This window comes from Poromitra crassiceps (genome assembly GCF_964638095.1).
Source record: "Poromitra crassiceps genome assembly, chromosome: 10".
Taxonomy (NCBI): Eukaryota; Metazoa; Chordata; class Actinopteri; order Beryciformes; family Melamphaidae; genus Poromitra; species Poromitra crassiceps.
This window is the reverse complement of record NC_139631.1, coordinates 34,455,922-34,483,578: the sequence shown is the minus strand read 5'-3', so window position 1 is coordinate 34,483,578 and position 27,657 is coordinate 34,455,922. Positions and strand designations below refer to the sequence as shown.

General features: G+C 43.4%; 1 protein-coding gene across 1 annotated transcript; it reads left to right on the top strand.

Moving 5' to 3' along the window:
- Nucleotides 1–256: 256 nt before the first annotated feature.
- Nucleotides 257–27,657, top strand: susd2 (sushi domain containing 2; the record flags this gene model as incomplete). The annotated part of the gene is made up of 14 exons (XM_083645403.1): nucleotides 257–385; nucleotides 1,006–1,204; nucleotides 2,152–2,300; nucleotides 3,248–3,617; nucleotides 4,037–4,238; nucleotides 5,002–5,087; nucleotides 5,182–5,450; nucleotides 5,858–6,001; nucleotides 6,516–6,674; nucleotides 7,826–8,077; nucleotides 10,451–10,729; nucleotides 11,242–11,418; nucleotides 24,215–24,311; nucleotides 27,606–27,657. The coding sequence occupies exons 1-14, from the start codon at nucleotides 316–318 to the stop codon at nucleotides 27,655–27,657; spliced, it is 2,505 nt and encodes an 834-aa protein (XP_083501529.1). The 5' UTR covers nucleotides 257–315.

The window sequence follows — 27,657 nt, the reverse complement described above, 5'->3', positions numbered from 1 at the left end:
TGCATGCTTTGACTGTCATGTGTCGTCACGTGGGAATGTTATCACGGTACTTTAGTTACTCAATGGTTTAGTAAGTCTAAGTTAGTCAATGGTTAAACCCAAGTAAACCATAGACAGACATGCAAATCTCCTTAAACTTCTGTTAAATCACAACTGTACGAGCAAAAGTCCGTTTACAGCAGGTCTGTTACCCATAGTCTGTTATCTGAAAGACCTTTGGACTCGACTGCAGACGTTCAGAAATGAGACTGGATGCCGAGAAGAGCCTGGTGACGTGAGGTTAGATGCAGTCAGTGTTTTGTTCTAGGGAGAAATATGAGAGTCAAATTCAGAGAGACCGTTTTTCTCTATGGAGTTTTTCTCATTTGCTTATCTAAAACAACTGGTAAGTCACTATATCATGGGATATTATGACCAATAATGCTGTGCCATGTTTCTGACATTCATTTCAGTATGAACTTGTAGATTAGAAGAACATTCCGAGGCATCATCAATGTGATATCATTTGTGTAGATCAGATTTTAGCACGTTTGTTTTGTTTTCACTTTAACATAGGCTACTATTATTATTATTATTATTATTATTATTATTATTATTATTATTATTATTATTATTATTATTATTATTATTATTATCATTATCATCATCATTATCTGTCTGTCTATATTGCTTTGTCTTCTAGTAGTCTTCTATTTTTGATGTGTGACTGCTGCGCTGCATACTTGGACTAAGTCAAATTCCTTGTTTGCAATCTAAGTACTTATGGCTATTAAAATTAATCTTATTACCACCACCACCATCATCATCATCATCATCATCCTCTTGGTTTGTTGGCCAGTCTCCCGGGGGTGCGGTGGGTGGGATGTTGTTGATGTTGTGTTGTTGGTATAATATGTAATTAATATGTAAATGTTTGAAAAACAAAAAAAACAATTGAATAATAACAATAATTAATGTGATCAATACAAATCAACTAAATAGTTCATGTTTTCTCTTTTGTACCAGGTCAGACATGCAGGGGGAAGTGTGGTGACATATTGGAGGGATGCTCTTGCCATGCAACGTGTGTGTCTCTGCTGAGCTGCTGTGCAGACTACAGCCAGGTGTGTGTCCAGGTGAGCCCCTACTCCAGCTGCATGCTGGGTGGACGCGCTCTGATGATCCTCGGTGTTGTCCTTCGTCCTGATGAGCGCCTCAGCTGCAGGTCTGTGTTCATCAGCACACAGTGACCTTTGAAACCTACACTCTGTTTTGGTAACACGTCATGCTTTTAACACTTTCACAGACTTATTCCATGTATTTCCATCCTATACCCAGTGCTACTCTCTCATGGTTACGACCTACTCTGTCAGAAAAATAAGATATTGAGTTGTACCTTACCTTTTGGGGGTGTACTCTTATGAGCATGAATGCACATTCAGTAATGGCAATATTGTTTTTCTATTTACTGTATGTAGAGTAGATGGATATGTACTGTATAGTCTACTGTTTATTGTACACTACAGTATGTCCTGCATTCTCCACTGACACTAAATATGTAAATATGAGGTACTGCTCCTGCTGACATTTGTACTATTATGATGCACTTAATCCACCTTTAAACACTTTAACAGCAGCTATTGGTGTTGTCCCATGTTTTGTTTGGTCATGTATTTTTGTTATTCCTGTGGATAACTGGCACAAAGATACGTCTAGTGTTGCAACAATGGAGTTTGATAGCAGAAATGTTTTCAGTGATCTAAAAGATCAATGGTAACCATCATGGCGCCATTTTGCACCAAGAGACGTTCAACAATCACACAGGGACAAATCCATCTTAGAAGAAGAGGCAGAGATAACTATATCTCACTGACAGCAGCCTCAATAGACCAGAATGCAAGTAGAGTTTTAAGTAAAGGGTGAACGCCTTTCTGGGAAATGTAGGCAATCACTAACTGAAGTCAGAGCAGTTGAGACCAGTGGCTACACTAAAAAAGTAAATTACACTTCATCACAAAACAAATCCTAGAATGCTCAGTGTAACAATACCTTGATTTGTCGATGTGTTCCTGCACCAAGATAAATTGCTACACAATTGTTATACTTGGTGAATAAACTGATATTGATTCTTAAAAGTTGTACATTCCACATGGAAGTGTGTCTGTGTTGCAGGTTCAAAGGTGAGATTGAAACAGAAGGATTCATCGATGCAGAGGGCCGCGCCCACTGTATCTCTCCTTTACTGTATGAGACTGGGTGGGTGCCATTTGATGTCTCAACAGATGGACTTAACTTTGATCGATCTGGAGAGTATTTCTCAGGTAAGTTGCTCAAGTGAGGACAATTACCCTGATTATTTTCCACCACAGAGTTTGGAAATACCTGAACCTGAACTGCATTCCTAGAGAATTAAAGTGGCTTGTCATGAAGCAGATATTGTGGAATAATTTGACAGTATGTATGTATATATATATATGTATATATATATATATATATATATATATGTATATATATATATATATATATATATATATATATATATATATATATATATATATATATATGTATGTATGTATATATATATATATATATATATATATATATATATATATATATATATATATATATATATATATATATATATATATAACATAAAAACAGTCTCTACAGGAACAAGTCCATATGAAGTTGACCGCAACACTCCAGAAGAACAGGGTGACCAATGTTATATCAAAAGATCATATTTATTTTAGCAGAACAATTTTAGTTCTGCTAAAATAAATATGATCTTTTGATATAACATTGGTCACCCTGTTCTTCTGGAGTGTTGCGGTCAACTTCATATGGACTTGTTCCTGTAGAGACTGTTTTTATGTTATTTTGATCCTGCTTGCTGTGACCAGCACCTCCCTGCTTGGATTGTGCACGAGTAGCCTACTTTTCCCTTGATATATATATATATATATATATATATATATATATATATATATATATATATATATATATATATATATATATATACAGTATGTACCGGTATGTATGAATGAATGAATGAATGAATGTACGAAACAAGGAATAGGCCTAGACATCAGGGGAGGACGACAATGGAAACAAGCCATTGACTTTATTGTGTTTTATTCCTTGACAATTTTAATACCGGTGTATGGATTTTATATGTTCATGTGTATTTTCAACAACTGTTTTAATAAATTCATTCCTTCATTCATCACTGACCCCTTAAAGATTGTTTACTATTTCACTCTTTTAGTCCACCCTAGTAAAGTGGATCCTGCTTTTGGAGTCACTCTGGTGAATGCAACACAGTGGCAGTATTACGGCACTCCGGACACGGCAGGAGCGCTGCAGATGACATGGAACAGCTCCTTGATTGGAGCAGAGGAGATCAATGTGGAGCTGTGGGGTTACAGAGAGGTCAGCAGGTCAGAGGTCAGCAGGTCAGAGGCAGAGAGGAACGGATCAGCCTCTCTGCGGGCAGAGTTCGCCTATCTGTACTCTCTCGGTAAAGATCTGCCCAACTCCGGCACCTTCAGGTTCATCCCTGAGCCGTCGGAGAAATACTCGAAGTGGGAGCTGGGAAGCATCCGCATCACCGCCAGTTCCAAGCCAGATGGAGCTAGGTATGCTTAATCATATATCTACTTTCTCCTTGTCCAACTTTTAATCTTCTAATAAAAATCGGATATCGGCAAGTCAGTGTGGCCTCAGAGAAGACAGCCAGTAAAACCTGCGATGAAACCTGCTTCACTGTGCCTTAAGTAGCTGATAACCAAGCTAAAATAATTTATTAATTACGGTAGTATGGTTTAGTCACAGTGTATGGTGGGTTAGTGTCACATGATCTAAATGCTGCTTCAGAGGCAATTCTCCACTTTTTTCGATATTAAGTTCTGGCCTACACACTGGATCTGTGTACCGGTATATTTTGGAATACTTTGGCATAAAAATGGATAAATATATAATTGTTAAACCACGGTTGTACCATAGACTATATAAAAGAACCCTATATTTGAGCTTACAATGCTAATTGCTTATGCAGGGATGTGCAGGGGCTCTGGAGCAGTGCCCATACATTAGCCTGGCACCTGGAGCAGGCCTTCAGAGACGACTCTGCAGCCTGGGCCGAGAACAAGTGTCTAGGGTGGGACGACCTGGAGAAGAGGCTGCCCAACTTCCTGGAGGAGATCATCGACTGTCCCTGCACTCTGGCCCAGGCCCGTGCAGACACAGGCAGGTTTCATGTGAGTCAATCTGACAGAGCTTCACCTCTGTTTGCGCTGGGATAACAGCGCCCTCTTCCTGTTTTGTTGCATAAAGTAATCCAACAAATTTCCTGGCATGTTGGAGTTGAGGCTGGTAGTCTTTTTGACAATGGTCTCGTTTTTTTACAGCAATTAATGACTTGTGGCCAAAAGTCAATGTGAGACATTTAGAATTGTATGAAGCAGTTTCTGTCTGTTTTAGGTCCAGTTGCACCAAAAAAAAAAAAAAAACTGAGTTACCTAGAGTATTATTTCGAGTTTAGACAACATTCAGTACATGGACACTGAAATCTCCAAAAATAATAACCATGTACCTAGGTTTTGTCAAAGAGAGAGAAAAAAATAAGTAAAATATTAAAAAATAAAATAAAAGGAACTGTTATTTGACAGGCACATCATGACCAAAAACGATGTGTAAAAATGATTGTAGTTCATCCATATCCTGTAAACATAAGGAAATAAAGACTATTATGAGAAATGAAATCCATACAGACATTGCTTGATGTAAATGTTCAAGGTTAAGGCTAATTATTTTATTAGAGTCCAGACCCACTCAGCAGTTCAGGGGCCACACTGAACATAATAAAACTGTCACCAGTTATTACAGTTGATTCTAAATCCGCTGCGGTATTAGCTTGGGTTATTAACAGAGCTATGAATCTAAATCGCGTTATTAGGACTCATCGAATAGCTTCTCACCTTCCTGTATTGAGACTGATTCTTATTCACTATGTTGTTTCAGACTGACTACGGCTGTGACATTGAGAAGGGCAGTGTGTGCACTTATCACCCCGGTAGCGTCCACTGTGTGAGAGCAATTCAGGCCAGGTAGGAGTGAGAAAAAGACAGATCACGATTTTAACTTGTTAAACAGTAAGCCCGTTCTTTTGTTTGACATGATTTTGGCTGTCATTTCCCCCAGCCCCACGCACGGCTCAGGGCAGCAGTGCTGCTACGACAGCGCGGGAGCTCAGGTTCTGACGGGGGATTCGATCGGCGGCAGCACTCCTGACCGGGCTCACGACTGGGGCTCCCCTCCGTACCGGGAGCCCCCGCGGGTGCCCGGGTTCTCCCACGGGCTCTACGACGTCTTGAGCTTCTACTACTGCTGCCTGTGGTCTGATCACTGCCATGTCTACTTCAGCCATCGGCCCTCCACCGGGTGTCGCACCTACCAGCCCCCAAGAGCTGGTAAGAGGATTCATGCTGTTTGAAGTCAAGTCGAGTTAAATCAAGTTTGATTACAGAGTGCTTTTAACAAACAAGACTGTCACAAAGTGCTTTACAGAGATCAAAGGACAAGAAACAGATTATAACCAGGATAGTAAACAAGCACAGATTCTGCATGGTGCCACAGCTAATTAATTGTCACTTAATTTGAACTAGTTTTGATACCCGTTGGAGCTAAAGCCCTGCACGGGCCTCAAATCTAGGCCCTAGCCCGGCCCGGCCCGGCCCGGCCCGGCCCCTACATGTTCGGTGCCCAAGCGCGATGTGAGCCCTACGGCTTGTCAGAATTTCAGGCCCGAGCCCGGTCCGGCCCTACCCCCCCCAAATATGTATTTGCATCAAAGTCTTCTGTGCTCGGTGTCTCACAGGTGCAGTCCTCGGGGACCCGCATTTGATAACGTTTGATGGCCTCCGCTACACTTTCAACGGCAAAGGAGAGTACTACCTAGTGTCTTCAGCACACAAAGAGCTGAGTGTTCAGGCCAGAACAGAACAGGTGAAACTGGAGAACGGTGAGTTCACACTTGATGTGAAAGCCCTGTCTGTGTCCCCTCGCTCCTCCCCCGGGAAACGTCCTCTCTCTCTTCACCCCAGCCCTTTGTCCAGGTGTACATCGTTCCAGGCTTCCCTCCAAGAGACCCTCTTTTTGATTGGTTACTGGGTTTTTTTTACCAGCCAGAAAAGTGGATGCTTGCCTCTAGCTTTTGTGCAGATGTAATTAGACCTTGGATTTGATTGGTCCTCTTTTTGCTCAGCGCTTCTCTCTTAAGAGGCATATAAGGTTGTCTTTTATACAGTTCTGAGTGGGTCTGATGTGAGATCCTTGTGGGAGTGAAACATTTTGGCACTGTACATTTCCTTAGTTCCCCCTTGTTCTCACTCGGTATCTCATGGGGCCAAATGTGGTGATGAAGAACAGATGTTTCGTTTATTGGTTGGAATTTCATTCAAAGCACGACGCGAAAATTCAGAATACTTCACCTGTGGTGCAGCAACAACAGCGTTATGTTTGTATTGGCTGCTAAGGTACCTTGGCCAAAGCCACACATCTGTCGTCAGTAGCTATGAAGGAGAAGGCTTCTGATGTCATCGAGGTGCGTCTAGCGCAACGTCAGGACCACCTTGAAGTGCTGAGGAACCAAAAGGTCCTGCCCTTCACTGAGCAGGGATGGATGGACCTACACGGTGAGATGTTAAGACACATGATGACCGGATTAAAGATGCACTACTAGGCATTTGCAACATCACACTTTGGCGGTCCACAGTGGCAGCTAGAGTTAAAGTCGAGGTGAACCCGTTCTTCACGTGCATCTGAGTCCGTTTCAGACTGAAAACAAATTGAGAGGCGGACCATATACGGTGTCGATTATTTGATTTGACAATTCTGAGGACTGGCTTTGGCATTAGCCAATCCTGGCGTGTTCCACCCCCAAATCGGGTGGGATTCAGCGTGTTGTCGTGCTACACGAGTGGGATCCGCGGAGTACCAGGCAGCCAGGCTGCTTCGTGCGGAGCGAGCAGACAATCCGATGCATGGGTGCTGCCTGCCCGCCTGGAATCTCCGAGAGACGACCCCTGACAGCCAGGGAGGCTGTCAGGCTCGGAGGCGCGCGCCATTATCGTTATAAATGTAAATAATATTCCTGGAATGCGTGTTTTAACGAGCCAGTTACATTTCTTTGCATTCTTAGAGATTATAGTTTTTGTTTTTTGTTCATGTTTCTAACAATTGGCCAAGTTAGTAGTTGTATACTATACTGTATATTATTGTTATCAATGAAATCTTGAAAAATGAACTTTTGATGTGAAAAAGTGTGAAAAACGAAAGAAATTAGACTTTTGTGATTTTGTTTGCATACATTATTAAATAGGTGCACTGCATACCCAGGTATTTGAACTAAAAGAAAAGAAAAATCATTTTTGGGTTCAGCTCGACTTTAACTGTTTTGGAAAGTTTGAAGGACTTTGGGGAGAAAACAAAAATCTTTCTCTGTCTGGATGAAGAAAGTATTTCACTCTTAAGTTTTGATCTATCACTTCCTGTACCAAAAATATTCCCTTCCATACTTGAGGAGCCAGTTTATTATTTAGGCTGGTTAAATGGCTGTATATTTACATACAAATCTTCACTATTGCAGCTTTAACTGCACTGACATCTACCTTAAGCCTCATTTGTCTTACTGTGATGTGTATTTTGTAATAAGCTAGCAGGTTCATAGATTTTAGTGTCAGGTTCAGGTTTTTGATAGGCTACATTATGATTATTAATAGCTTTAATATGATCAAGGAAAGGACAAAGTGATTGGAAATACAAACATAAGCTCTCTTTTTTGTAGGCGTATTCGTGTTCGCCCCCAGTCCGCAGAACGTGACGGTGATGTTCTCCTCTGGTGTTGGGGTGGAGGTGCGTAGGCTTGAAGGGACGATGGCAGTGACCGTCCTGCTGCCACCAGAGTTTAACAACCACACCCAGGGTCTCCTCGGCCAGATGAACTCTGACCCTTCAGATGACCTGCAGACCCCCCTGGGAGAGGTCATCCCCTCAGACAAAACCACGGCTGAGGAAATCTTTACCTTCGGAGCTAGCTGTGAGTCTAAAAGTCAAGGTCTTGACATGGTCACAAGGTGGCTATGGCCTGATAAGATTCCCAAAGAGAATGTGTCAATAGACGCTTCAATGCAGTTTTGTAACAATTATTTCTTAGCAACCACATCTGGTGCCATCATCAAGGTACTCAAACGGCTAAATATGTAACAAGCTAGAGAGAAAGAGAGAGAGAGAGAGAGAGAGAGAGATGCCTGAAAAAGGATTACCGTGCTGTGTATAGGTCCATTCATTAACCTTATACTGTAAGTAAAAATGAATAGTCTGCTGAAGTAGATTTGTCTTGAAATCCAGGTTAATAATAGGAAACACTACTGTCTTGCCGTTAGCCCTAGCCCCTTTGGACCTAGTCTCTTCTCCAAAGCACTATTATAGCTTGAAAAGCAACATCTGCAGCTAATTTAGCAAAGCAACTGATGTTAATGTTAACATGTGACTACTAAAGCTAGCTTCTACTAGGTTATGTTAGCCTGTGTGCAGATCAGATGCATTTACAGCAGGACAGTGATTGCTAGCTGGCCAGATACTGTGGCTAGTTGGCTAGTAAGCTGACGTTATCTAAGCACAAATCTAAAAGGTTCAGTCAGAAACAGCACAGAAATGAAACACCCTTTCAGTTCTGTATAGATGGCCAAGTTGTATGTAAAGAAATTGAAAAGCAATCATGTGTTCACAGCAAGTGGTGCCCAAGAGCTGAGGACCTCCAATATAGAGACACTGCGGAGCGCGTCATCGTTCAGAAACCACGGCCAAAACGGGAGGGGAACAAAAACTCCCCCCCAATCCTGGCGTTCTCCTATGTCACGTGTTGCACACAAAGATCATATATACGGAAGATGAACACCCCAACTTACTTCCTTGACAGCTAGATCAAGATTTTTCTTCTCCCCAATTCTCAATGGCTTCCTTGTTTTGCTCGGGAGTACACAATTTTTTGTGATTTTTTTTTTTACATTTGTTGTCTGCGCAGCCCACCACTTTTAGCTATGTTTAATTCAAGGAAAATGACGCTGGTGTATGGAAGTGAATGGAGAGCTTTCCCCCGTGATGGGCGTGGCCTATTTCATGCAGTGTCTCTATGTGCAGCCAGAGGGTGCACGACATCACCTGAAGGCCCGCTACCATTTGCTGATTCATTAGTTACCCATCATCATTGTGTCTTTATAAGCGGCTACCTAATTTGAGCCACATTCGGCTAGAATTGTGACAAATAATTTCAGAGTGCACTGGAAGAACACAAACACATGTTTTAGAGTTCCAGGCCCTTGAATAGATTACAGAGATATATCAAGGGCTGTGACCATACTGTGCAAGTGAAACCACATCTCTGGAACCCAGTCGGGGCCAGACCACAGACATGCCTGATAATAACGTCCCAGCTGTAATTACATATCCTTCACACTGAGTCACTGGCTTCTCATACACTTGACCTCACTTGACCTTGGACTGAAATCTGCGTTCATGTAATTGCAGTAAACACGCCGTCTATTTACGCTTGCGGGTACTAATAGATTTATGGGCATTAATAAAGGGCCATTTTTGTGTAAGTCTCACAGCCATGTCTGCATGCAACATACATGCTGCACAGATCTCTCGCTTCCAAACTATAGTGTGCCTCGTATTATTTCTGTCATTGATTTTGCTGTTTTATACAACGAGTAATTTCAGCCAAACAATCTGATTGGCCGAAGACATGTTCCAACGGTTCAAATTATTCCCATAAAGGAGAAGAAGAAAAAAGATCTGTATTACTATGCATATATTACACATGTCAGCTCCCAACTCCCACTACCCGTTTCTCCATCTCCGTCGTCTTGGGATAAGGCTTGGTCGATAACGAAGGACCACACACACACACGTGTTATTTGTTCTTCTAACCAAGAACCCCAAATTATAGAGAGCCAAAGTGGAACGTCACTTCCTGCTTCAGCACTGTACCAGAGATTTTCATCCGCCATTTATTTTCCCATAGACATTTCGTAAAATGCTTACAAAAAGAGTTTTACTGGTTCAAAACCAAACGGTACAGATATATTTAGAAACGGGAGATCACATAACATTTCACACGGACCAAAACGTAAAAAAATGCAGGTTTGAAGAAAATATTTATATATATATATAAGTTTTGGTCCGAGTGAAATGTTCTATGGTCTCTCCCGATTATAGCGTTAGCTGAACCGTTTGGTTTGAACTAGTAAAAACTCTTTTTATAAGCATTTTACGAAATGTCTATGGGAAAATAAATGGCGGATGAAAATATCGGGTACAGCGCTGAAGCAGGAAGTGACGTTCACTTTGCCTCCCTATAGTAAATACCCAATGGCGTTTTGTTGTTTTGTTTCACTTGTGTCCGCAGGGAACATCTCAAAGGAGACGTCCCTTTTCACGTACGACTCCAAGTATCTTTTGGAAACGTACTATTACCCACCAGCGCACGACCCCGCCTTTGTTCCCGCCTTCTCGCCACCGGAGAGACCCGATGACCCCCTGGTGGCAGAAATGTTGAACGTGTGCTTTGGGGATGGAGCGCAGTTCTGCAAATATGACACCTTGACGACCCGCAGCCTGGCCCTGGGAAATGCCACCCTCAGGGCCTACCGGAGTCACAAGTCCCTCACACAAGCCTTGGAGCCAGGTATCCATTCATGTGTTGTCCAGTAAATACCATGTCTCAAGACACCACTGATCAAATGTTGACCAAATTTGGTGGGATGTTGCAGCTACCTCGTCACTGTGGCATCGTGGCATTTTTAAAATTACACTGATTGGCCAAAGAGGGGGGCGCTACAATTACAGGCCAAAACAAGGCGACATAATTGTTACAGAGAAGGGGGGCTGCAGTATCTGTTGGGGACATGTTGTTCTGTTGGCGTGTTTTATGTTTTACCATCATTTATCTCTAAATGATTAGCATACATTTTCATTAGCTGAAAATGCAGCATACAGGTCCAGCAAAAGCTTGTGTTTTTCTGCTCGGTAATTCACTCATACACCAAATTAAATGAAGCAAAAAAAACGTGATTTTTGTAAGTTACCTAAATTCAGGAATTGGTATATCTTTCAACCCTATTTGATTGCCACTATTCAAGAGAACACATTGGTTTTGATAATGATTTTTAAAATGTGTCTCATATGGTTGTCCCATAGTGGTGTCCTGTGGCTGGCTGCCCACACCCAGGAATGGCAAGAAGGATGGGACTCACTACCTCGAGGGGGAAACTGTGAGCTTCTCCTGTAATGAAGGCTACCTGTTCTACGGTTCACCAGAGCGCACTTGTCTAGACGATGGGACGTGGACTGGAGTCCAACCCTACTGCATGACAGGTGGGCTCTAATATGCAACTAAATTCATGTCTATTTTGGATGTAGATTCGGGATGTTGAGGTAGTAGTAGTTTTTAGAGTAGAGTAAAGCTATTCTTTTGCAGCTTGCAGAGTTCAACATAGAAATTCGACATGAAAACACTGGTTACTGATCATTCCATGTAAACGCCATATAAGACTCATATTGAAAATATTAATGTGCACGTGTAAACGCATTCATGTGATTAATCCCAAGAGATCATGTGCGAACAAAAGCCCCAATACTATAAACACCTAAGACAACATCCCTTAGACTATACAATAAGTATGGTGTCCTTTTTATGCACAAATGAACTTCTTTTTCGCTTCATTTCTCACTTGCCTTTATTCATTCATTCATAAATTCATCCTGATCTGCTTGGATCACATGTTTTATATTCACTACTATATTTGGCAGCGTCCTCCTATAAAATCTAAGAGGGACTTTGGTAAACCTCTTTTTTTTTTTTTACTCAGACTCTTTGAAAGCAGAGATTCAGCTGTGCTCTCAGTTGCTCAGGCAGACCATTAGCTACGAACCTGGATTGGATTGGCTTTGTGTTTGCAAATTGGAACCACCTGGCCCCCCCTCCAATGATTCAATTCATCGCTCCTGCACTGATCTCTGTGAATGAGTAGTGTTGTAGTCCTCAGCTCTCGCCATCAGGTGGCAATGTTTCCCACTGAAATGTATTAATGTGTTTGTGAGAGAACACGTTAATGGTTGCATTGCTTTTGTTCCAGTGTGCAGCGTGGAGCAGGTCCGCATTTGGAAGGATTTGACAAACAACAGAATACAAAAGATGGTAACAGGATAGATAAGTGTTCACATTGCCATGTCAGCGGGACTGGATGAGATTAGATCTTTGATCAGTCAGATCGCCAAGGGAAGACACTTGTAGGCTGAGATGCACACACACACACACACACACACACAGACTCTCATATTTCAAGAATATCAGTGTAGTTTTCCGCTTCACTGACACATCAGCTCGAGTCAATGAGAGGAGACGGAGGAAGGAAGCTGCTTGACTTGTGATCTACCTCTAGTCCCCCCCCCCCAGCTGATCGCTGATCTCCTCGTGGCTTCAGCCCACTTCTCCTCATCCTTTTCTTGTTAGAGCAGCAAACAGAGACTTCCTCTCGATAGCTATCAGAGATGAATAGATTTCATATATCGCATTTTCAGACGCATGTACCTGTAACCGCTGGCTGGGTCACAGCTGGACACAATAAAACCTGACCTCACCCCCCTCCATCAAAGCAAACATGTTTTATAACCTGGTTTTAAATAGCTGTTTAGATTCATGTTAGTTATTAAACCAGGCAATTCATTTTTTGTGAGTCATTCGAAGAGGATTTATAACATTTTGCATTTTTTTTTGTTTTCATTCCTCCTCTTTATAGTGACGTGTATGTGAAGAAAGACCGAAGGGTGTTCGTTATCCCACCACTGGTGTCAGACATTGCTGTGGTTGCTGTACGGGACACGGCTGTGTATAACCCTTGCTCTTGAAAATGCACGGAAAGCATTCGCTGCTGTTTATAGTCGTCGGGGCCGTAGCGTAGTGACCGATCGGACATTTTCACACGAGACGGTGGTTTGAGAAAGAATGTTTATCCTATAGAAGTGGCCGAGTGATGCGGGTGTGTCTGCAGATTAATATAACTCCTCGCCCACACATGCATCATAGTGTGGTAGCCTAACTAAGATGGAAGTGTAGCCTCACACACACATGCACATTGTGCACAAACGCACACACAGAGCTCGTCCTTTTTTAGATGCGGGACGGCGATCGCATTTGCTCTGCCGCTCATGACACAAATCAGAAGTAACAACTGTCAACACGCCCCCAGGTGCTCACCGGCAGGTGTTGCACGAGCTGTTACCCCCGCCATTCATACTGTGACCTGTGGCCATGTCAACAAAAATACAGAGCTAGCAGGAAACACCCCTCCTCCCCTTTATGAGTCACCGCAGCAGCAGAAGCAGCAGCCAGCAAATTATAGTCGTAGTTAAGATGACAGCGGCGTGCCGCTGGAAGAACAAAGTCCACCGCGCATCCAGTTTGACTCCTCTTCTGAGTCACTTTAATAAGTCCCTGTTGACATGATGGCACCTGTCAGCCGAGGTGACAGGAAGCCCCATTCTTCAAAAGTTGGATCAGCGCCGGAGCGATCCGAGACGGTTTATAATTGGCCGCCGTTAAAAACGATTGCGCTCGTCAATGTGCTTTTGAACTCACACTCGATAGGGGGATGCGCTGTGTTGTGACGATCCATTAGAATGCCTTCCTAGTCGGCACTGTGGGAAGATGCGCGCCGTGCTGCTGAGGAGAGGTGAGGCTGCGGTTTGGAGAGAAAGTCCTTGGGATGTTTTTGATCTGAGCGAGTAACAAACAGGAACAGGGGGGGGGGACTCGAGAAGTCAAGGGTTCTAGAATTGACTTTGTCACAATCCTCTGGAAAACAACAGCCCTGGCAGAGTATGCATAGCAATAAAAGGATCTCCTCATTGTCACGGCGTTACGATATGAATAGATTTCCTCGCGCAGACGAGAGGAAAGTGATTAAAGGAAAGGTGACAGCTGAGAGAGAGAGAGTGATTTTCACAGGGAAAAAGCGACAGGGGTTGAAAGGCAACGTCTCACTCGATTTTCCGCCTGCGGAGCTCTCCTCAGATTCTCCAGAGATACAACAGCAGAGGAGAGACAAAGAGAGACCGAGGTGGCTGGTGAATGCAGGTTGCGTAGAGAACGAGTTGCTGAAATGCCAACCGAGGACAGCCCGAGACTTTAAACGAGTCATGTCCGCCAGACTCCGGTGTCTTCATGCTGTGGTTTCTGTTGGGCACAAAGGTCCCTGTCTGGAGAAGGTCCACTAAACAGGCTTCCTCACCGCTCCCTCTGTCTCCCTTCATTCTCACCTTCTACCTCTTCCTCCATTTCTTATTCCTAACTATAGCTCCTTGTTGCCTTTGGCCTCCACTCCAAAGAGTGTTACATTGGGGCTTATGCAGAACTTATTGTATTGTAAGAGTGTTGACGACTAGAAAAGGTGTTCACTCTTTACTAACCTGCTGTTTCATTACTTGTTCAAACCAAACGGTTCAGCAGTGCACAATTGCTCCACCTCGCATCACTGATGACATCACTCACTGATGACATCACAATTGCGCGAGTGACCACTGATGACATCATGGAGTGCTCGAGTGACATCACTCAGCGCACAATTGCTCAACTTTGCATGCCATAGACATTGTGACATCATCAGTGACATCACAGTTGCTCGGGTGACCATCACTGATGACATCATGGCGTGCTCGAGTGACATCACTCAGCGCACAATTGCTCAACTTCTCATGTCATAGACATTGTGACATTAAATAATTGATGGTGTATAGCCTTAAGCCCCAAACCGCTCCCTGTGCGTTTCGGGCTCTACGTCCAGACCGCTATGAATCACCATGTAAATTCAGACTAAAAACTAAAAACTGCAATTCATGGGGGCTGGCCACCAGGCAACATTATTACCATGCTGCATTTATATTGTGTTCCACCTGGTCGGTTTTCACAGGAAATCGGCTAGTTTGCTTTATGGCACAAAGGGAGGTTGTTTTACCGCACAAAGCAGACAGAGGGTGCTGCTCTCCCAACACAGATGGATGCCGTGAGAGGGAAGAGCTGATGGAAAAGTAACTTACAAGATGCTCTTCAGCAAAGTCAAAGAGTCAAAGGCACCAGGGAGGGTGTGTGTGTGTGTGTGTGTGTGTGTGTGTGTGTGTGTGTGTGTGTGTGTGTGGGGGGGGGGGGTTATGGGAAATGTTTTCTTAATTTGACAAACACAAGCACTAACGATATGATAGATAATATGATGAGCCGATACAGTTGTTTACGTTAAATATACCAAGTTATCACAGTTAATTTGCTAATAATGTATTGATGTTATTCTGCTACACGAAGCATCTTTAATTAAGTAGACTGCCAGACACACACACACACACACACACACACACACACACACACACACACACACACACACACACACACACACACACACACACACACACCTCATGGCCCCAGGGTCCCAGACCAGAAGAAAGGTTGGCTGTAGAAGCTGAGTGTAATTGCTTTGGACACCTTTATCTTCCAGAGCTGCTCCTGCTGCCGTGAGCAGACTATATATTCTCAGTCTCCTTTGAGAGTGTCTGGATATCATCTCTGAGCAAGCATGGCTACAGAACAGCAAGCATGGCTACAGAACAGCATGGCTACAGAACAGCATGGCTACAGAACAGCAAGCATGGCTACAGAACAGCATGGCTACAGAACAGCAAGCATGGCTACAGAACAGCAAGCATGGCTACAGAACAGCAAGCAAGGCTACAGAACAGCAAGCATGGCTACAGGACAGCAAGCATGGCTACAGAACAGCAAGCATGGCTACAGAACAGCAAGCAAGGCTACAGAACAGCATGGCTACAGAACAGCAAGCATGGCTACAGAACAGAAAGCATGGCTACAGACCTACAGAACAGAAAGCATGGCTATAGAACAGCATGGCTACAGAACAGCAAGCATGGCTACAGAACAGCATGGCTACAGAACAGCATGGCTACAAAACAGCATGGCTACAAAACAGCATGGCTACAGAACAGCATGGCTACAGAACAGCATGGCTATAGAACAGCATGGCTACAGAACAGCATGGCTATAGAACAGCATGGCTACAGAACAGCATGGCTACAAAACAGCATGGCTATAGAACAGCATGGCTATAGAACAGCATGGCTACAGAACAGCATGGCTATAGAACAGCATGGCTACAGAACAGCATGGCTACAAAACAGCATGGCTACAAAACAGCATGGCTACAGAACAGCATGGCTACAGAACAGCATGGCTATAGAACAGCATGGCTACAGAACAGCATGGCTATAGAACAGCATGGCTATAGAACAGCATGGCTACAACACAGCATGGCTACAAAACAGCATGGCTACAGAACAGCATGGCTATAGAACAGCATGGCTATAGAACAGCATGGCTACAACACAGCATGGCTACAAAACAGCATGGCTATATAATAGAACAGCATGGCTATAGAACAGCATGGCTACAAAACAGCATGGCTACACAACAGCATGGCTATATAATAGAACAGCATGGCTATAGAACAGCATGGCTACAAAACAGCATGGCTATAGAACAGCATGGCTATAGAACAGCATGGCTACAAAACAGCATGGCTACAGAACAGCATGGCTACAAAACAGCATGGCTACAGAACAGCATGGCTATAGAACAGCATGGCTACAGAACAGCATGGCTACAGAACAGCATGGCTACAGAACAGCATGGCTACAAAACAGCATGGCTATAGAACAGCATGGCTATAGAACAGCATGGCTACAGAACAGCATGGCTACAGAACAGCATGGCTACAAAACAGCATGGCTACAAAACAGCATGGCTACAGAACAGCATGGCTACAAAACAGCATGGCTACAGAACAGCATGGCTACAGAACAGTGAGTCAGAGGCAGACTAGCAGTCTTGTACTCTACCAGTGTAATCCTGGTTTGTTTGTGTCTGTGTTCAAGTTTCGGTGGCTTAGTGGTTAGCACTGTCACCTCACAGCAAGAAGGTCCCGGGTTTGAACCCTGGCCCATCCCAGCTCCTTTCTGTGTGGAGTTTGCATGTTCTCCCCATGTTTGTGTGAGTTTCCTCCGGGTACTCCTGTTTCCTCCCACCATCAAAGGTATGTCTGTTAGGGTTAATCCTTCTGTCAGTGCCCCTGACCAAGCCACTGGCAATCGAACTGCGGTTGGTCCCCCCACGCACTGTGACTGCCCACTGCTGCTAGTTCTAGGAAGGTTCCTAGTGGAGCATGGGTCAAATGCAGAGGATGAATTTCCCCATGGGGACAATAAAGGATAACTTAACTTAACTTAACTTAACAATGTATCTTAACTAATGCAACCATGTATAAGCACGTACATGGGGCATTTGGTCTGAAGTTTGACACAAGGTTCAAATTGCAACACATTCAGATACATCAGAGTCAGAGATATAGATGTGACGACAACAGTAGCTTGGCACAGAGAAGCACACTGTTACCTGGGAGGAAAAATCAACAGAATTATTTGAAAGATGCTATCAGCTCTGTCATCAAACTCATCTCTTGCTCAAAGAAATGCTGCGTGTGATAAGAGCGTAGCTCAGGGCCGGATGGGTGTGCCAGCAGGCTTATGAAAACAGTCTTGGACTTCTGATTAGGATCATCTGTTTGCCGTTTCTTTGCGAGATAAACAGTCGACGGATCTGGAATAGATCGAATCTATTTAAACAACGGTGAGCTCAGAAATGTCAATTTTCCAAGTTTTTGAGTTGGGATTCACAACGAGTTTTAGGAATAAACTTCTAATTAAAGCGGTACACTTCCATCTGTAGACACGGAGTGACACATTCATACAGTGGCAGTGAGCCGCATGATAAGTCTGTAAAGACACTGCTGTCCTTGAATAGATAGAAAATATATCGGAAAGACATTTTTCTCTTCTCCCTCCACCTGTTCTGAACCCATCGAGGGCTGTTTAAGCCCTCTCCGTGGCTACACTGTATGTAATGTCTGTCATGTTTAACCCTGGCTATGTAATGTGGTCCAGACCATGTGCGCTATTGCTCCCTGGGGTTTTATTGTTTTTGATTAAAGACCCCTTAAAGTCAAAAGAATAGTTTTTCTTCTTGTTCCTTCAGTTGGATGTCTGAGCTTCACTGTGCAGAGTGATGTCTGTGCAGAGTTTGACACTAGAAGCTGTTTTTCACATTCGTCTGCTGAAAGTGGAAAGTTTCTCTGAGCTCAGGCCGTTTTCAACAAGCATGATTCGTGACATCACGAATCCTGGAGCCAATCACTGTCCAGTATTCAGCAGTTAAAGGACCAACACATTCTCACTCCCGAATCGTCATATACTGCAGATCAGTCAGGAACCCGTCTTGTCATCACTTTGTCACGAGTTGGGAGTGAGAATGTGTTGAAAGCCTGTGTTGTATGCTGTGATTGGCTAGTTAGGTTCTCAATCACCCTGATTGGTTGGTTTGGATTTTTTTAACGAGGCAGAAGTAGGGGAAGTCATTTTAAAGATTTTAACAAGATAATTTAATTAATACATTTTTGGGGGACCATCAGATACAAATTATTATTCAAAGTAGAGTATTTTATACATCTTTAAACATGACTTTAGCCGGTCTTTAAGGGAGGGGGGGGGCTCAGTGGAGTAATGAGATGAGCTTTGGGGTTTAGCCAGCAGAAGGACAAATGTGAATATTAACACTGACTGCGTTTATATGGACTTGAGTATCCCGGTTATGAGGCTTATCCTGGTTTTGATCATATTCGGCATATGGCGTTTACATGGAACACAGAGAAAGCAGGTTATTCATATCCCTGTATGATAGGCTACTAGTATCCCGGGTTACTGATTACTGCATGCTATTTGCGCAGGCACCTGTGATCTTTACAACACAAACCGGTATCATTATTATTTTTTATTATCGCTTGTTTTGAGGGGGGGCGGGGTGACATCATCCATCTTCTTTGGGCCAAGACTGTGTGGGGTTCCTTGGATCCCCTCTTCACGGTGGTCTGTCCCTGTTTGCGCGCTGCTGCTTCTTTCTTTCATTTTAGTCACAACACCTTCGTCCTGTAGTCTGTCTATACTACAGACTTGAATAGGTCAGCGTTTCGATGCATTTCTTTCTCCTATCTAAGCTGCCAAATATATTTAATTCTTTCATCACTGAAAGAGAAAACTCTGTTTCCCCGTCGCTCCAGAAGTGAGACCTGGCTGAAGCCACGCCTGCGCAGGACGTCTGCTGCCACGCCTGCGCAGGACGTCTGCTGCAGTCAGAAACCAGGATAAGGTGTATACTACTATTTAGAACACGGCTCTCTTGAATACTCGATTCTAGGGGTGTCACAATATATCGTCCCACGAAATTTCGCGATAGTAAAACGTCACGATATGTATCGTTGAGATGAAATCTCATATCGTGAAAAAAAAAAAAAAATTTTTTTTTTTTTTTTTTTTTTTTTTTTCAAAAGTAGACAAAGAAACGTCTTTGTTTGTTGAAGTTCAATGTGTGGAAAGTAGTTCAGTTGAACAAGTCTCTGAAGAGACACATGAGAAGTTATACAGGAGAGAAACCATTCAATTGAGTTTCTGGCAAAACTGTTTACTTGACAGGAAAAACTGAAGATGCATAAAAAATAGACTAAGAAAAGTCTTGTTGTTTGAGTTTGAAGAAAAACTGAAGATGCATAATGAGAATTTATACTGCTGAGAAACCTTTTAGTTCAAAGTAAATCTAAGTGACGGTGTAACTCATTCTATTTCAAGATAAGCCTTATCTCCAATCTCATGTTTTTTCTAGTTGTTATTGTAATAACAATTTCCCACAACAGCATGTTTTGTATTTGTGCATTTCAAATAAAATACTACTTTTCCAGTCATATATTGTCATTATTCAAGTTTAAAAAAATATTGTTAAAATCGTATCGTATCGTATCGTTATCGTGAACCCAGTATCGTGATACGTATCGTATCGTGAACTGAGTGTATCGTGACACCCCTACTCGATTCTGATTGGTCAATCAACAATATTCACCGGTCATTATTTCTCGACAACCGACCGCTGCTCTGCCACACCTGGATTAATCAGTTGATAAGAGCCTTTTGTCAGCAAGCCACTACTAATTAGGCCAACCAGTTGCAGCTGTGGTGTCTTGTGTGCCAATTACGAATGAAACCGCTTTGTCGTTGAAAACGCTATTAAAAAATATATTTGAATAATTATTTTTGTCAGATTATTGAATGATTTAGTTGTAGGCCGTGTTCTAAGCGGGGTAATGTATATTGAGGCGGTGATTACTGGGAAATAATGACCTTCAGGTGAACGATTAAGCCCTCCGCTACGCGTCGGGCTCAATCCACCTGTCGGTCATTATTTCCCCCGTAATCACTGCCTCAATATACATTATCCCTTACACATGCACCAGTATCCCAGTTTCCGGGATAAGGGCTTATCCAGCTTTCTGAAATCGGGATATGAGTTTACTCCCGCCAGTCCCCCCACATGCTCCCAGGACCTGTCTGGGCAGCTTGTCATACTGATGCCCAAGGCTTCAAAGTACAGCCGTTTGATGCCAGCGCTGCAGCATCCGAGGGATGGTCACTGATTGGATTGGGAACTTGGGGCAATATTTGTATGTGTGTGTGTGTGTGTGTGTGTGTGTGTGTGTGTGTGTGTGTGTGTGTGTGTGTTTCAGTGTGTTTCAGTGTGTTTCAGTGTGCATGTGTGTATATCACGTACACCAATATTCTAGAGAACGTGCACCTGCAACACAGGTCAAAAAGATTTGCCACACTTCACATACAACCATGCCTTAGTGCAGTGGTTCTCAAACCTTTTTGGCTTCACTACCCCCTTTCCCTGATTTCTGAATCCAAGTATCCCCTTTACCCGACTACAATATTTTGTTCAGAAAACTGCGAGGGAAAACTATAGCATATTATGAATGATAACTGAAGAATATAACATTGCAAAATAAGAATTTGGGTGAAAGGGGTGTCCCGGTGGCTCACCTGGTAGAACGTTTTTAGTCCTTCATGCAGTGACCCAGGCTGGAATCCGACCTGCGGTCCTTTGCTGCATGTCCTCCCCTTCTCTCTCCCTGCTTTCCCGTCGCTGTCGAGCACATACTGTCCTATCGAATGAAGGAAAAAATCCCCCCAAAAATCTACAGAATTTGGGTGAAAGAGTCCTGAGCAGATTTATTAACATTTCATTTATTTTCATGATTTATTCTGACATTTTTCCATTTCCCTCTTTCTCTCAAGCACTCCCTGTTGTACCTCCATGTACCCATAGGGGTACGCACACCCCCAGTTTGGGAACCACTGCTAGTGATTATTGCCAATTTGATAGTCATCTATGTATAACGTCTGCATGCTTGCCTCCTTTGTCAAAATTACTCCTGGCTCAGTATATGAATACTAGAATAAATACACTCAAGAATGCTTCACTGAGTTTGCCAACACCCTAAGGAAAGTTTCAGATGTCCTAATTTGATCACAATATGACCCTAAGCGAGGGCAAACAATATGCAAGCAACTGTTGGGAAAATCCAGCGCTTGGAGGATGTAACGGCCTATCTGTGTTTGTTTAAACCCAATGTAGAACGATTTTTGTTTTGTTTTGTTTGATCTCCTTGGCAATTATAAAAACATATTCATGCATTGGATGGTTGCTGGTGCAACAAACAGCCTTTTGAGAGATAGGGATACTTATCGAGAATACTAGTCAAATCTGCATTGGAAAACCTAGCAAATATATATATATATCTATATCGTCTATGTATATACCGTATATGTTTTTTGTATTTTGTCAGTTTGACATACAATTTCTTTGCCATTGGTATTGTAATAGAATATTTTTTTGCCAAACCAAACACAATTGCATTCATAATCTAATTTGGTTCTCTTAGATGTTAGATATTCTTAAATACATTTGTAATGAATAGCCTATGTTTTGAATAGTGTCACGGCACAAACACTTTATCAGAACGTTATCTCGCTGTCTAGGCGCCTCCAGCCTCCATTAACATATTTAGAAAAGAAAAGGGGATTTTGGACTGAGTAAAGTTGTGGAGCTTTACCTGGCCGGACACGTTACTGAGTAAAGTTGTGGAGCTTTACCTGGCCGGTCATGTTACTGAGTAAAGTTGTGGAGCTTTATCTGGCCGGTCATGTTACTGAGTAAAGTTGTGGAGCTTTACCTGGCCGGTCACGTTACTGAGTAAAGTTGTGGAGCTTTATCTGGCCGGTCATGTTACTGAGTAAAGTTGTGGAGCTTTATCTGGCCGGTCACGTTACTGAGTAAAGTTGTGGAGCTTTACCTGGCCGGTCATGTTATTGAGTAAAGTTGTGGAGCTTTATCTGGCCGGTCATGTTATTGAGTAAAGTTGTGGAGCTTTATCTGGCCGGTCATGTTACCGAGTAAAGTTGTGGAGCTTTACCTGCCCGGTCACGTTACTGAGTAAAGTTGTGGAGCTTTACCTGGCCAGTCATGTTACTGAGTAAAGTTGTGGAGCTTTACCTGGCCGGTCATGTTACTGAGTAAAGTTGTGGAGCTTTACCTGGCCGGTCATGTTACTGAGTAAAGTTGTGGAGCTTTACCTGGCCGGTCACGTTACTGAGTAAAGTTGTGGAGCTTTACCTGGCCGGTCATGTTATTGAGTAAAGTTGTGGAGCTTTACCTGGCCGGTCATGTTACTGAGTAAAGTTGTGGAGCTTTACCTGGCCGGTCACGTTACTGAGTAAAGTTGTGGAGCTTTATCTGGCCGGTCACGTTACTGAGTAAAGTTGTGGAGCTTTACCTGGCCGGTCATGTTACTGAGTAAAGTTGTGGAGCTTTACCTGGCCGGACACGTTACTGAGTAAAGTTGTGGAGCTTTACCTGGCCGGTCACGTTACTGAGTAAAGTTGTGGAGCTTTACCTGGCCGGTCATGTTATTGAGTAAAGTTGTGGAGCTTTACCTGGCCGGTCATGTTACTGAGTAAAGTTGTGGAGCTTTATCTGGCCGGTCATGTTATTGAGTAAAGTTGTGGAGCTTTATCTGGCCGGTCATGTTACTGAGTAAAGTTGTGGAGCTTTATCTGGCCGGTCACGTTACTGAGTAAAGTTGTGGAGCTTTACCTGGCCGGTCATGTTATTGAGTAAAGTTGTGGAGCTTTACCTGGCCGGTCATGTTACCGAGTAAAGTTGTGGAGCTTTATCTGGCCGGTCATGTTACTGAGTAAAGTTGTGGAGCTTTATCTGGCCAGTCATGTTATTGAGTAAAGTTGTGGAGCTTTATCTGGCCGGTCATGTTACTGAGTAAAGTTATGGAGCTTTACCTGGCCGGTCATGTTACTGAGTAAAGTTGTGGAGCTTTACCTGGCCGGTCATGTTATTGAGTAAAGTTGTGGAGCTTTATCTGGCCGGTCATGTTACTGAGTAAAGTTGTGGAGCTTTATCTGGCCGGTCATGTTATTGAGTAAAGTTGTGGAGCTTTACCTGGCCGGTCACGTTATTGAGTAAGGTTGTGGAGCTTTATCTGGCAGGTAACGTTATTGAGTAAAGTTGTGGAGCTTTACCTGGCCGGTTCACGTTAGCATCTGGCATTGGTCCAACCGCTTGTCTATTGCGGTCGTCACATGTCTAAGAATGTGCCCAAAAACCTGCCATCTGCAGCATTTATGTTTTTTCAACCCGTTCCTCAATTTTAAAACTCGACGAATTTGGCAGGAAAACCATGGACCTGGCAACCCTGCCCCCAGTGTGCCCGCCAGAGTGTGTGTGATTGATATGTTCTTCTATTGGTCTAGCAGGTTTTTATAAATCCTTTATTTACCCAAACAGCATTGATGGAGCATGCATGCTGGATTTGAGGCACACCCTGCTACACACTCAAACACTTACACCTATTTCCAGTACAACCAACCATGCTACTGTTGGCAGCCGCCAGGTTAAGCTTTTCCCAGTTTCCCCACCCATATTTTCCTAGACTTTTCCGTCACAAACCTGCTTTTCAAACATCAAGGATATCCTGGTCTCCATTTGCCCTTTACTGTATATTGATCCAGAACTATAAAAGATGTGCAGGATAGATGGATTGTGCAGAACAATCAATGGCTGGTAGCAGTGATTAATTGAGTCTTGGTGTTATTTTCATAGAGGATGACCTGGGGTTTGTGCTTGGTGCTGTCGGTGCCTTCTCAGCACTGATCACCATGGGAGTAATGATCAGGCTACACAACAGGAAACAAGAAAGGTGCGTTCACACGCGCACACGCACACACACACACACACACACACCCCTATTCACTTTTTTAGTTTTTTATTTTTATTTTACCCCACAGGTGCTACTGTGCAAAATGCTACTTGAGATATATATTCCACACACGCACACGCACACACACACAGACACACACACACACACACACACACACACACACACACACACACACACACACGGGCGCATGCACATGCGCGCACACACACACACACACACGCACACACACACGCACACACACACACACACACACACACACACGAAGCAATAATTAATAAGTGCTAGTTCTTACATTGTCTTCCTCAGCAGGAGTCAGGAGAGGGGATTTGAATTGTTTTTTACACTTCATTGCCACTAAAAATTGCATTTTTTCCTCTACCAATTCCAAAAAGAGATCACATTCACTTGAAGTTTAAGGACGAGCCGGTCTGCATTCTAAATATTATGACGCTACCTGCATTATAAATATACTCCCCATATTCTGGGACCTCTCTTATAGGTGCCTCAATTCCCAAGTTCCCAGAAAGCTCCGAATCTTGATGTAGGCACAGCGCATCTATCTAGCCCTAATATGACCCATGGGCAATATTAATCACTAAGAATTGTGATTGTGTTCATTTGTCTCCTGTTGTGATTCAATTTCAGCAATTTCGCATCATTTCCCCAGAAACCTTTGTATCTCGTTTGGACATTTGCACAGCAGCACGTCACTGCAGCACTATTTACTTTAAGGTGTGAGACTCATGAAGCAGTGCTCTCTCTCTCCTGCTCCCTATCTCTCTGCAAACCGTCGAGGGGAAGCACTGCACAGTTTGAGAGATGCTATACATTACCATGCAGATAAACACTTGTCTTTGTTCTATAGGCCTCCAGTCATGGCTCTCCATATATCTTTCATGCATGAACCATCTATCTTTGAACAGATAAATTACATAGGCTATTGGGAATTTTGTGAAAACCATAATATAGCTCAAGGTCTTCCCCTCCCATTTCCTCCCAATAGTGAAGTCCTCTTTACTGCGCCAACAAAGACAACAAAGACAAAGGCCTCTGAACCCCACCTGCCTGTTTGATATCCAACGTGCCCCAGCCTCCTAGCCCTAAATCATAAATTCCCTTTCTGATCTGATCAAACCATATAAACCCATGCACCCCGTGGGAACAGACTCATCCCCGGCAGTTCAGAAAGAGGAGAAGCTAGCGCTGTAGCTAGCTCCTGGGCCTACAGCGGCAAATTAAAGGGCCTGTTTTATGGACTCGCAGACTCTCGCACGGGCTTCCCCCGCCATAACTCCGGCAGGGAGAGAAGAAAGATGGGTGTGAGGAGGGAGTCGCGAGCCACGCCCCCCCCCCCCCCCCGCTCCCAGCGGCACTTGGGGCGGGGGGGCGGGCGGTGGAACGGGCTACGGTTTCAAACTCGTGAGGGCAGGGAGCGAGCACACCTGCCCGCTCTCAAAGCCTTGATCATGGGAGGCCAGGTGTAATGAGAGATGAGCAGTGTCAAAGGTCGGCAGATGTGAGGCGGGTGATCTCACACACACATACGCGGACATGCTGGCACACATGCTAGCGTAGGACACACGCAGCTAGTAAACATGCCGTGCATACGGTAGCTTACACATGTAAGGAGAAATCGTATACGACTGCGGGTGAGTGTGTGTTGCCTCCTCACACACGGCTCACAAGCCCGTAGCAACAAGTGCAGACACATTGATTCCTCCGCAACATCAGAAGCATAGCAGGGTGGAAGTAGCGGGGGTCTTACCGTGTTTCATATCATGTCTGGGTTGCCTGTCTGGAGGAGAAGCTGTGATACTATCCCCCATCTCACACCCAGACTTGCTGGGGTACTTTCCACATCTAGGGTTACGCTGCGGGCCTCAACAAGTCTACTGGCAGCTCACCACAGAAGCAAGAAAGTCATTACACCATGAGGTGTGTGCGTGTGCGTGTGCGTGTGTGTGTGTGCGTGTGTGTGTGTGTGTGTGTGTGTGTGTGTGCGTGTGTGTGTGTGTGTGTGTGTGTGTGTGTGTGTGCCATCATCTCTGCTCCACCTCTGCTATACTATGACACATCAAAAAGGCAGGTGGGGTGGGGGGCTTGTCTGAACCTGGCAGGGGGTTGAAAATGGATTGTAGTAGTGAGGAAGAAGAGCACATTTAGCGAAGTGATGTCAACCGTCTCAACACTAAACGTTGTGAAACGGTTGGCTTCTTCAACGTCTGAAGGAATATGACGAGCCTTCCACATAAAAGGTTTCCGAAGTCGAATCGGCAAGTACGATAAATGTTCACGAGTTTGTCATGGTGAATTATGCTAAGATGTTTTGCACAACTTCTTGTCAACTTTTCGTCACTTTTCATCAATTGATTCTACTCATTGAATAGAATAAAAACCCATTGGCGTCTTATTCGATGTTTAAGTTCATACGTTGTTTCATAAGTTGTTTATACAGTACGACACAAATGACACAAGTATATTCGCTGTAGGAAACCTGCGCATGATCAAAGAACGAGGGTGAGATGTTTCTGATGAGATACAGATGCATTTTCCAATGTGTCAAAAAGATGAAGATCAAAGTGCAGTGCAGCAGATGTTTGGGTCAAGCAGCCATCCTCAGTGCAGACCAGGTACTTATTAGCAATGCCTCAGTTGTGTCCACTCTTGCTCTTTGCTTGCCCAGGTGCAAAGACCTGGGGAATTTTCATTATAAAGTAATGGATGTACAGTAATGGTTAAACAAAATATAATAATAATAATAATAATAATAATAATAATAATAATAATTTGTACTACTAATAAAATGCATTAGCAGTACAAATGTCATGGGAAGGATTTTTTTTTTACCTTTATTTATCCAGCATTGAACATGGTGCAGCTTTCCTGAACACTAGGGTTACATGTACCTGCCTATTTTGCAAGTGTAATGTACCAAATTAATAACTAGGTTTTATAGGCATTGTAAATAAGAATATGTATAGTTTTTTGTTTTTTTTATCCTTGCTCTTAATGGAAGTTCACAAGAAAGTTTTCCTGTTTTGATGAAACAAGTTTCTCCATTAGTTCACTTACTCAACTCCCATGGAGCAGAAGGACATACAGTTAGGCATGGCTGTCCCCCACCCATAAAACTAACATTATCCTTGTCATCATCATTGGTGTAAAAAACCGACAAAATTCACTGAGTGCTTTATGCCTGTCAGTTGGTTGTTCATACAGTTGAATTCTTTGTTTCTAATGTTGTTTTTCTCTGTATTTTCTCTGTATTTTCAGAGAGAGAAAAGAGGAGCTGGACCAGATGGCCACTCATGAGCAGACTTGCTAA